The sequence below is a fragment of the Myxine glutinosa genome, chromosome 4, assembly GCF_964187855.1.
Source record: "Myxine glutinosa chromosome 4, kmMyxGlut1.1, whole genome shotgun sequence".
NCBI classification, from domain to species: Eukaryota; Metazoa; Chordata; class Myxini; order Myxiniformes; family Myxinidae; genus Myxine; species Myxine glutinosa.
The window spans coordinates 114374181-114387123 of NC_136264.1; the positions used below are offsets into that span (position 1 = coordinate 114374181).

At 42.0% G+C, this 12943-nt stretch overlaps 1 protein-coding gene across 2 annotated transcripts in view; it reads right to left on the bottom strand.

The window, feature by feature from the left end:
• Window positions 1–291: 291 nt before the first annotated feature.
• Window positions 292–12943, bottom strand: part of DSTYK (dual serine/threonine and tyrosine protein kinase) — a 63830-nt gene continuing 51178 nt past the window's right edge. The window contains exons 11-15 of one of the 2 annotated variants that reach the window (XM_068113138.2): window positions 11886–12018; window positions 11540–11653; window positions 9354–9468; window positions 6185–6319; window positions 292–3077 (exon numbers count right to left, since the gene is read on the bottom strand). In XM_068113138.2, coding sequence (XP_067969239.2) covers window positions 2923–3077; window positions 6185–6319; window positions 9354–9468; window positions 11540–11653; window positions 11886–12018 — 652 coding nt within the window. In that variant the 3' untranslated portion in view covers window positions 292–2922. The remainder of the gene's footprint in view (window positions 3078–6184; window positions 6320–9353; window positions 9469–11539; window positions 11654–11885; window positions 12019–12943) is intronic. The other variant, XM_068113139.2, reaches the window with a different exon arrangement.

Below are 12943 nucleotides of genomic sequence, written 5' to 3' on the forward strand. Positions count from 1 at the left end.
AACCTTGCCAGCATGCCACGTACGGTCCGTACAAACAGCATTGACAACAAAGCATGGAGAAGGCACAAAATGCCTGGAGTCTGTAACAAAAGAGTCGCTTACATTGTGATGTACATGTCATATATATATATATATATATATATATATATATATATATATATATATATATATATATATATATATATTAATATATATATATATATATATATATATATGTATATTGTCTGCAAGTAAACACATCAACTCGTTCCTCCTTAATCCGGGATGTTTTAAGAGTACTATGCTCCTTTTCAGTGAGTGTGCCCGACACTTTTAATCGTTGTTTTCAAAACACAAAACAGACCACACCAGGCTGCCAAATGAGTTTCCTTGAGTGAAATGCCAGGATGAAGGTCTTGTCGTGGGCATGGGGACTCGCGGTTGAAACAACTGACTCGTACAGTCGGTCTCATACTAGAGTGAAAATGAAAGCACCAAGCTATCTTGATTCAGCAAAGCAAGGGTTTTCTGGCTAGCAACTAGTCAAGGTTGTTACACTACCAATTGTAGAGACTGAGTATAACATAGTGCTGCTACAAAGAAAGACTTCATAACATTCCAATAAAAACCAGGAGAACATGAGAACCCAAGAATGCATGCTTATGGACCTAGAGCCCCCAAACTGATTTTAAACACATGTTCCAGGGTTAAGGCTCAGGTACCAAAGGTAGATATATGAGATACTCTCCTAACGCTTTTGTCTATATGTATAAATATGTACATTCATGTTCGAACAGGTATTGTACAAAAGCGCATGTGCATATACGATTAAGAATCTACATGACATCATACATTGCAATAAACTTACAAAGTGAAAACTCAAATTAAATAAAAGTGGGAACGTTGTTTCAGGAAGAGTGGAAAAATGGGGAAGTGGAGTGGTTGGTCATAGAGGGAGGGAGATAAAGCAGGCAAAGCTTAAGATTGCAAATTACCAGAACGTAGATCTGAGCAAATTACCAGAACATAGATCTGAGCAAATTACCAGAACATAGATCTGAGCAAATTACCAGAACGTAGATCTGAGCAAATTACCAGAACGTAGATCTGAGCAAATTACCAGAACGTAGATCTGAGCAAATTACCAGAACGTAGATCTGAGCAAATTACCAGAACGTAGATCTGAGCAAATTACCAGAACGAAGATCTGAGCAAATTACCAGAACGAAGATCTGAGCAAATTACCAGAACGAAGATCTGAGCAAATTACCAGAACGTAGATCTGAGCAAATTACCAGAACGTAGATCTGAGCAAATTACCAGAATGTAGATCTGAGCAAATTACCAGAACGTAGATCTGAGCAAATTACCAGAACGAAGATCTGAGCAAATTACCAGAACAAAGATCTGAGCAAATTACCAGAACGAAGATCTGAGCAAATTACCAGAACGAAGATCTGAGCAAATTACCAGAACGTAGATCTGAGCAAATTACCAGAACGTAGATCTGAGCAAATTACCAGAACGTAGATCTGCGCAAATTACCAGAACGTAGATCTGAGCAAATTACCAGAACGTAGATCTGAGCAAATTACCAGAACGAAGATCTGAGCAAATTACCAGAACGTAGATCTGAGCAAATTACCAGAACGTAGATCTGAGCAAATTACCAGAACGTAGATCTGAGCAAATTACCAGAACGTAGATCTGAGCAAATTACCAGAACGAAGATTTGAGCAAATTACCAGAACGTAGATCTGAGCAAATTACCAGAACGTAGTTCTGAGCAAATTACCAGAACGAAGATCTGAGCAAATTACCAGAACGTAGATCTGAGCAAATTACCAGAACGAAGATCTGAGCAAATTACCAGAACGAAGATCTGAGCAAATTACCAGAACGTAGATCTGAGCAAATTACCAGAACGAAGATCTGAGCAAATTACCAGAACGAAGATCTGAGCAAATTACCAGATGGTACATCTGAAATGCACCAATTGAGTGTTATTGTACAAAGCATTATAAAGAAAATTGCATTGAAATGTCGACGATACGTAAACGTTTTTTCAAAACCGCAATTAGAACATTCTGCAAAAGGTTTAATGACCGTGTCCATACGTCTTGCCATCCTGTGGCTCAGACTTTGCATCAAGCCAATTGATGGGATGACATCACAGATAAACGCAGAGGTGATAAACAACAATGTAACTGGGATTCAAATGAAAAATAAAAACAAAAATACCTTCCTGTCTCAGGCACATTGAAAATACGTATTAACCAATTGAGTTGTCCGTTTCCGGTCCATGTGTAAATGTATTATTTTGTACTGTGCGTGCATGTGTACACCAAGTATCCAACTTTGTACGGCGAGGGCTTCCAGCAGTATTCTATCAAAAATAAATAAATGGCAAAGCAAACAAAAAAGACCATGACAGCTCAAAGGTACAAGAGCTTGGCAATACTGGCAAACAGTAATGGTGATTCAACCACAACCAGAAGGTGAGGCAACAGATTAATGTGAATGTCTATTGGAGCATGAGTTCATCGTGTTTGAGCTGCGTATAAATTTGTTCAGTTCCGGCCGGAGAATACCAGAGCAATATTCCCTCCAAACAAGACAGGTTCAAATTTTCAGCTCCTCACATCATTGACCTGAGTTCTGGGGCTCGCAGCTGTGAAGGAGGTTATCTGGAGGTTATCTACAATAGCAAACACGAACAAAAGCAAAGACGGAGAACAAAATCCATCTGTATAAAAAAAGAGATTACCTCCCCTTCTACACTGGGCAACTTCTCATTCTGCTGCCTTTTGTGTGAAGAATGTTCAGCGTCTCCATTGGATCTTCGTCCACCAAGCCTTGCTCAATGTTGGTCCATAAATCACCGCTGAACAGTGAACAGAAAGCAATCCGGTGTTCGAGTTGTAACAAAGAAATCCTGCGTCACTACGTTGTCATGCTGCAAAGACGTTCTGCAATTGATAGGAGCCGCGGCTCCACGACTCCGAGAAGTGGGCGGTGAGAAGGTTCGGCGTCCCAGCACACCTCCATAAGTCTCCAGCATTCGTCATCGAACGAGGCAAGACGTTCGGGTCTGGTGCCTGGAGGAATGGTCGGCAACTCACGTTATCAAAAGGCACACGCGTGTGTGCCCAGCAGTAGAGTACCATTGTCACAAAATAAGGCCAGTACTGTATATGGAAAAGCACACATGAAACTGCAATACTTCGTTCTTGATTATTTCATTGTGGGAATTCATTAGTTACAACCTTGGGGAGGAAGGAGCAGAGATGGATGTGCACATGATGGAAGCAAACATGTAAACGGCATATAAAGCAAATATAACTAGTAACAGGTGTCCACAAACATCCTAGACCATGTTTTGGAACGTTGGCCAAGGCCCTCACTTTTCTTTTCTTCCGCCCTCACTTTTTCACCTTTATTTGCTTTTAAATTTGTTTTCTCCGCAACCGCTTGAGCGTTTGACATGGAACTTTCATCATAGGAGCACCGACCCATGGATAATTATTATTACCGACCCATGGAACGTACCAGGAATAAACGGCCTCGACCTCACTTCGCTCGGCATCGGCACAAATAAAGGTTTTGTGCAATACAGTTGAAATTTCTCGTCTTAACATAACCGCCATATTTTGTAATACATTGTTCAAACCAATTTTCCAAATCGTTGAAAACATTCTCCAGTTGCTCCTGAGTAATTTCATGAATTGTTTTTGCGATGCTTGTGCTAACTTCATCGAAAGAATGTGGTTTTGATGAGTAAATGACAGTTTCAACATAGCCGCATAAAAAGTAGTTCAATGGGAACAGGTCAGGAGAATGAAGTGGCCAAGCAATTGGTCCTCGTCTACCTGATCCACATGAATGAAGTGGCAAAACAATTGGACCTCCTCTACCAATCCACATGAATGAAGTGGCCAAGCAATTGGTCCTCCTCTACCGATCCACATAAACGAAGTGGCCAAGCAATTTGTCCTCGTCTACCAATCCACATGAACGAAGTGGCAAAGCAATTGGTCCTCCTCTACCGATCCACATGAATGAAGTGGCAAAGCAATTGGTCCTCGTCTACCTGATCCACATTAATGAAGTGGCAAAGCAATTGGACCTCCTCTACCAATCCACATGAATGAAGTGGCCAAGCAATTGGTCCTCGTCTACCGATCCACATGAACGAAGTGGCCAAGCAATTGGTCCTCATCTACCGATCCACATGAACGAAGTGGCCAAGCAATTGGTCCTCGTCTACCGATCCACTTGTCTGGAAAGACGTCATCTAATAACCATCGCACATTTGAAGCACAGTGGCACAGAGCACCGTATGCCTAGAAGAAGATGCTATCTGAAAGATGTAATCGTCATCGTTCATGAACATAGAAATTCTGCAACATTGCAAAGTAAAGGTCACCATTGACTGTTGCTTCTCCATAAAGAAAGGCTGAATAATTCATGAAAACGCACCAGACATTGATTTTTGGTGAGTCTATTTCATGTTGCCGGACTTCCTGAGGTTTTTTTTTCTGTTCCCCAATTGCAGCAATGATGATGTTTGACTTTGCCGCTGACGTGGAATGTTGCCTCAGCAGAAGATGTTTCCTCATCAGAAAATGTCGACTGATCATGAAACCCAGTGGGATTATGCATATAACAACAACGTTAACACAAGGTCAACGATATCGACATTAACAAAACATGAACTATGCTCATAAATGCCATTCACAGTATGTTTATATGATGTGTACATCCAAAGTTATTAAAGTTGGAAGGACTTTATGGACACACAGTATACTCGAAAGGAGGTCGGCTGGGGAGTGTTTAACCTCTTCCAAACCAATGGAAACTGCACCGAATGCAACGGTCATATCACCCGGGCTTATTCGAGCATACGGTACGGACGTGTAAGATGTCTACGTATTACATGTTTACGTGCAAACCAATTTCACGTTGGTGTCAAAAGACCATGTCTAATTAATGATGGGTACATCTCCAAAGCTGCATGTTGGTAAACATGTAACATAGAACAAAGGCAGATGGCTCTCAATGGATGCGGAGGTATAAAGGCATCAGAGGCACATAATCTTAAGGCAAATCAGATGGGCTCTTACAAATAAATCATCCATAGGTCAGTTTTTTGGGACTGCCACTGGTAACATGTAACCTAGTGCTACCTGCTGCCTGGTCGGGTTGTTGGCGATTAAACAGGCACCCCTCACTGGCATTGCTAGTGGCAAGGGTGACTGTGACACATTGCCAGGACTAAAAGCAACACCTGACAAAGAGCGGATCCTTCTGGGAGCTCATGGCCATCCAGTACGGAGATGTACCTCCTAAAAATACCCATTGAGTGTAGGAAAATTAATTTTTCCACCTGGCCTAGTTACTCCCTCCTACACAGTGGTCCTGTGAAGAGGTTTCCTGGTTTCAGGACTAGGTGAAGGTTCTGCCAGTTTTTCCTCTTCTTTTTATGTGGAACCCTTTACATTTAGTGGCTCGGATCCTTGTGTCGGGTGAATTTTTTAAAAGCCTACCCGAAAAAATACCCGAAAGACCACAACCATCCTTGACCATGATTTGGAACGTTGGCCGAGGCCCTCGCCTTTTCACTTTTATTTGCTCTTAAATTTGTTTTCTCTGCAACCGCTTGAGCATTTGACATGAAACTTTCAACATATGAGCACCAACCCATGGAGAATTATTGAACAAAGTTACATGATGATTGGATGGAAAATGCGGCCAGCATTCCAAAAAATCAGTTTTCTGCACGCATGGGTTGCAGGGTGTTTCACGTACCAGGAATAAACGTAGGGCTATTGCTTCACATTCATAGTAAAAAGGATTTTGCACCAAAGTGTTGATAGTTCAGTGGTGGAATGTGCTCTGTTCACTGTGGCTCTCAGGCAATGCTAGGAAATGTCCCACGGTGGTCAACTGGGCTAAATATGGGGTATGTGCTGGCCAATCCAGAGTTGGCAGTATGGCAAGATGTGCCGTCATACCAGTAAATGAAAGGTCCCTCATCGTAGTGTTTCATCAAAGCCAATAGTGTCTATTGTAAAAAAGTCAAAATAAGACACCGATATAAAGCAGATGATACTTTGCCTTGTGGGATAAAATATGCACATTTTGGTAATATCGTGTATAATAATATAAATATTTAGAACACTAGTTCATCATCATATTGTTATACCTTTCCGCACATTATTCCACAACTGGTCTTTTGTCCCACACTTCTCAAAGGCCTCTGGCAGGCGAACAGTGCCTGCGCAGACGTACCAGAAGAGAATCCCAAAGGCGTACACATCCACAGAGTTGTCATACTTTCCTAACAAAAACAAAGAAAAGGACAGTGGTTAAAACGTTATGTGTTATTAACACAGCAAATAAAACTTTTCAATTCACTTCGATGGCCAGACACTGTTTCCTTCGTAAGCAGCACAGGACGGTGGGGGTGGCATCATTGGCTGAGGGCATGGCTGTGCCGCTGATGCAATTCCCTCTGCTGGTTACCTCCGCCACCGAAGGTGCATGGAGGTTATGTTTTCACCCCTGTCTGTTTGTTTGTCTGTGAACAAGATGTCTCAAAAAGCTGTGGACTGATTTGGATGGAACTTGGTGGACAGGTTGTGTGTGTGACAAGGACTAATCGATTCAATTTTGGTGAAGATCTGAATATGGATTTGGATAATTTAATTATTTAAAATTTAATTCAATTTAATTATTTATTAAGCCTGGTGTTGGCTTAGCGGTTAGGGTGCCGGCTTGGGATCCTGGGTTCGAATCCCGGTCGATCACTGAATTAACGCCAGGGGGGTTGACTCAGCCTGTCATCCTTCCGAGGTCGGCAAATTGAGTACCAGCTTGCTGGGATGAATGATCCCGGTGTGTACCCCGGTTTAGAATAGGTACACCGTATCCCTGCGCATTGTAAGAGCATGACCAAGGGTTGGCGTCAGGAAGGGCATCCGGCCATAAAAACATTGCCTCAAACAGGGAACCGTGATTGTCATGGGGCCCGCATGGCTAACCCCCGCTCTAGCGGGGAAAATGGCCTTAAAACTATCATTCATACAATAATTATTTAATTTTTAAGTGATTCTTCACCATTGAGAGATCGGGCAAAAAGCGATATATAACATGATATTTAAAAAAGATATGGACGAGTTATGACTAAACTTGGTGGACGAGTTAGGTCGGTGATAATAACAAGCCGATTTGATTTTGGTTCAGATCAGAATCCAGATCCACCTATCAGTGGGATACAAAACGTAAACTGTTCAGCCTGGAGGAGGTATGTGCTCTACTGAGTGCCGTTCTAGTTAAGGCAAGAATTTGTAATCTGTCCATGGTGCCGCCGATAGCTCACCTACTCTTCACAAATGACACCATAGGATCTTCAACGTCCACCAATGAATGCAGACAGACTTCCACTTCCACACCACCTGTTTAATGTTCATCCGTGGGATGGCACACACATTGATGAATCACCCTGCCTCTGAGTCACGTGGATGACAGTTTTTTGCTGGGTGGGGATTCAAACCCAACCTAGAAAGCTTAAAGGCGAGTAATGCGTACTTTTTGGCCATCCTATCAGCCCTGGACAGCCACTGGAAGAAGTTCAATCCCTGGAACTCTTTGGCCTCACTATCTGCCATAAACTAGTGCAACAGCTTTCCACCTTGCTTTTCTTGAGGCAGTTGAAAAAAAGGCCTTCCATACCTTTGCTATTTTAAATCAGGAGGTGGATTCCCAAGAATTGTCACTCTCCCATCAGCAGCACATTGTTGGGCTCTCTATTTTATACAAACTTACATCTGGCCTTGGTCCTCCAACCCTCTCATACCATTATTCACCCCAGGTCACACATGTTCCTTGTGTATTATTTCTGGCACCCGAGCTCCATTATAAATTGCTGCTCTAACCTAGAGACAGCCCTGTGTATGCCCTAACATACACAGCAGTATGGCATCAGCGGCACTGTCGCGCTCCCAGAACCAATGCAAACCGGCAGTCATGTGTCGCACATGAATGACGAACTAAAGGATTTTCTACTTATAAACATTAGCGGTGTACAAATGTAGTTTTCATCCAAATAAACAAAATTCAACACATCTCACAGCAGCCACTGCGTAAAAGTAATCATTGCTCCTTGCTTCACTGTGGCATGCATGTTTTCATGTTTCACCACCTTGGGTGAAATCCATCCCTGCCTGCTACACCAATTCTCACTGAAAGTGTCAGTTTATAAAAAGTGAGTTTTTAGCCGCGTCACAGACGCTGCTCATAGAGTGCCCTCTGCTGTTGTTGTTGTTGTTGTTCTTCTTGTTCTTCTTGTTCTTGCAGAGAAGACAAAACCTCAAAGCTCCACCCATTCTGGGAACCATAGCTCCACCCATTCTGGGAGAGCCTTCATATAAACAAATATCCACCATTTTATTAACTCGCATAGCTTCGAGGCCTGTTTTGTAGGCCTGTGGTGTCTTCCTCTCTCACACAGTTTTATTTCAAATCAAATTCGATATATCATTTCATTTTTCACAGTCGCTAACATAGTTTTAGACTCGGTTGAAAAAAAACGGGAAGAAAATCCGATGAAAGTTGCCCTTTATAGAACGAAATGAATTCTCAAAGGCCTGTAACTTCAAGTCCATTGAGATTTTTTTTTTTTAAATCACGGCATGGTCAGTCATACACAGCCCGAAATAAGAGACGGGAAAATGCCGAGATATATATATTTTGTTTAAATCGCGGCATGCTCAGTCATACACCGCCCGAAATAAGAGACGGGAAAATGCCGAGATATATATATTTTGTTTAAATCGCGGCATGGTCAGTCATACACCGCCCGAAATAACAGACGGGAAAATGCCGAGATATATTCAAAATTCGTCCATTTGATGACAATCGTCACGATGAAATATTTAATTTATATGTCGTCACAATAATGTGGAGGGAGGAGCATAGCTTCGTTCACGTGTCGCCACACACGGGAAATTGCCGAGATTTTTTTTTTAAAATCGCGGCATGGTCAGTCATACACCGCCTGAAATAACAGACGGGAAAATGCCGAGATATATTAAAAATTCGTCGCCACACACGGGAAATTGCCGAGATATATTTTCACTTTGCACAAAAATAACATCAAGTAATCGAATCAATAGGAATGTCCTGTGCCTATAACATCGACGTTATAGGCACAGCTGCATCTAGGCATTGTGTAACATCGACGCGGCTTTTGTTTTAATTAAAACTTTTTGTACTTGTTACCTCTAGATTGGTTTCTCGACCAGACGGCACTTCTGACACACTGAGAAAAGAACAATCAACAATCTCCACATCGCCTACGTCCTAATCCATACCGGTGAAGAGCTCAGGCGCCATGTGGATGGGCGTTCCCACAATGCTGCCCGACATCATGGCCTCCGGCTTGCAAAATCCCAGGTCCGTGATCTTTGCGCGGTTCGTCTTGTCCAACTGTGCGATGAAAAGCTGGGTCAGACAAATATTTGCTCTCTGGGAGCCTTCGGATCAATCACATTGTTCCTTCGAACTCCATCCTTTCTGCACGAGTCATTTTCCTGGCGATTGAAAATTCATCCGTTCTCTGTGCTCAACTTGAACGTTTACTTTTTAAAAGATTTAAAAAAACACATCCCATAATCAACACCATTTTCATGTAAACTTTAACCTGTAAACTTTTCAAACTGCTGTGCTGACAATGCACAAAAATAATGATTTTTGCCTCTGCCACCAAAGGTGGATGGAGGTTATGTTTTCACCCCTGTCTGTTTGTTACTTGGCCAAAAAAACATTTTGGACATTATGTTTATCACTCAGGTGTGTGTGTGTGTGTGTGTGTGTGTGTGTGTGTGTGTGTGTGTATGTGTGTGTGTGTGCGTGCGTGCGTGTGTGTGTGTGTGTGTGTCTTCATGAAACTTCACCAAACGGTAGAGTTCATGGTCCGACAAAATCCTATATATTTTTGAGGTCAAAAGGTCAACATAGGCCAAAAGGTCAACAACCTTTTCAAATTTCAAAAATCCTCAATTTTCATCCGATTGACTTGAAATTTGAATAGGATTTTCATATCAGCTAACTGAATTCAACCACCAACTATTTTTGAGATCAGCGTAGGCCAAAAGGTCAACATAGTCCAAAGCTCAACCAATTTTTTTTCAAATCTCTAAAATGTTCAATTTTCATCCGATTGACTTGAAATTTCAATAGGATTTTCATCTCAGCTTACTGAAACCAACCACCACCTATTTTTGAGGTAAACATAGGCCAACAGGTCAACATAGGCCAAATTTCAAAAATTGACAATTTTTATTCGATTAACTTAAACTTTGAAGACGATTTGCATATCAGGTCACTGAATTCAACCACTAATTATTTTTGAAGTCAAAGGAATGCTCTACTGAGTGGCATTCTGCTTTGTTCTGTTTTGCCAAGTGTTGCTCTATGAGTGATTTTTCATCTGTCTGTTTATGAGCAAGATATCTCAAAATGTTGTGGACGGATTCGGACGAAATTTGGCAGAGAGGTAGCGTATGTGACAAGGATGAAGATTTTCGTGAAGATCCGCATATTATAATTTTTTCAGTGATACTTCACCATTGGGCGATAGGGCCAAAAACTATATATAGCAGGATATCTCAAAAAGTTGTGGACGGATTTGGATGAAACATGGTGGGGAGGTTGTGTGTATGACAAGGAAGATTCGATTCAACGTTGGTGAAGATCTGAATATGGATTCGGATGTGGAATTATTTAATTTCTAAGTGATTTTTCACCATTGGGATATAGGGCTAAAACCGATACATAGCAGGATATCTCAAAAAGTTATGGATGGATTTGGACGAAACTTGGTGGACAGATTAGGCGTGTGATATGGACGAATTGATTCGATTTTGGTGAAGATCTGAATATGGATTCGGATACAATAATTATTTAATTATTAAGTGATTATTCACTATTGAGAGATCGGGAAAAAAGCGATATATAACATGATATTTAAAAAGATTATGGACGAGTTATGACTAAACTTGGTGGGCGAGTTGGTTAGGTGACAAGAACAAGCCAATTAGATTTTGGTTCAGGTCCGAATCCAGATCTGGCCTGTCAGTGGGATACAAAACATAAACTGTTCCGCCTGGTGGAGATATGCGCTCTACCGAGTGCCATTCTAGTTTAAAACGGATACACGTTGCAGAAGTAAACACCTCCAACTGCACTTGTCATCTACACCAGCATACGTTGCAACATTTATACCAATTCAAGTAACATTAAAGGTAAACTCACACTAACTCTAACAAACTGGAACAGATGCTCAAACATTCAACTGAGGAGTAAGCTGTAGCAGCAGGTACCGAATTTATTCATGCAGCGAGAAACGAATATAAATTATCGAGCAAGCTGTTGTTTATGAGAGCGGGAAATCATGCGTTTTCACTATAACCACTCTGGAACAATCTAAATGTTATGGATGGAAAAGTGATAGGATTTTGATACATTATATATACACGTGCTATATCCAAAGAGGTACCAGCACATTCTTCAGCTTTATATCTCTGTGGACCAGGCCTTGGCCATGCAGAAACCTCAGGCCTTCGACTACATCCAGCGCCACCTGCAGCCGAGCGCTCAGCACCATGCCAGCCTGATAGGACATGATGGGACAGAGATAAAACCCCGATGGTTTGAAGAGGAACGACGATGAACAAGAATGCTCAAATCGATTGCTTTTGCCATTGATTTAAAGCACTTAATTCAAAAGGCTCGATTTATTAAAACAACAATATTGCTGCAGAAGTAGTCAAAAATATTGTGAATGCATTTGTCAGAGTTCATAGACTATGAAAAGAGGAAGAGTGTAGAGGTGATCCTTTGACCTTGATGGCAGTGTAGAGGTCACGATGCAGGCGCTCCATTATCAGTAGCACGGCAATGTTGGAGCCACCACCGTAAGTGTGATCGATTACAGAGCCGTACAGCACAACCAGGCGATCGTGTCGAGGTAAGGACCTGAGCATATGGAATACCATACGGAATCAATGCCGAAAAAACATACAATATGATGTATTTGGCTGTGAACCACTGCAAGTGCAGATATTAAATTGTAGGATTTTCAAGGGAAAAAGTAGAATTGCAGCCATGTGAGCGAAAACAAAATATACCGCATGTACTCAATGCTGAGTCTTATAGACCTGCTCCAAACTGGAAGGGCAACATTTGTATTTGGAATCTCATGTGCAAATGGTTGTATTTACATGTGAGAATTATTGGCTGGAGCTGCCATCATGCATGAGAGACATGATTGGCTCTTCCATAGCTATGTTGATGTAAATACACTACATGACCAAAAGTATGCGGACACCCCTTCTAATTAGTGGATTCGGCTGTTTCAGCCACACCTATTCCTGACAGGTACATATAATCAAGCACACAGCCATGCAATCTTCATAGACAAACATTGGCAGTAGAATGGGCCATACTGAAGAGCTCAGTGACTTTCAACGTGGCACCGTCATAGGATGCCACCTTTCCAACAAGTCAGTTCGTCGAATTGCTGCCCTGTTAGAGCTGCCCTGGTCAACTGAAAGTGCTGTTATTGTGAAGTGGAAACGTTTAGGAGCAACAACAGCACAGCCTCGAAGTGGAAGGCCACAGAAGCTCACAGAACGGGACCGCAGAGTGCTGAAGTGCGTAGCACGTAAAAATCGTCTATCCTCGGTTGCAACACTCACTACCGAGTTCCAAACTGCCTCTGGAAACAACGTCAGCACAACTGTTCGTCAGGAGCTTCATGAAATGGGGTTCCATGGCCAAGCAGCTGCACACAAGCCTAATATCACCATGCGCAATTCCAAGCGTCGGCTTGAGTGGTGTAAAGCGCGCCACCATTGGACTCTGGAGCAGTGGAAACGCGTTCTCTGGAGTGATGAATCAC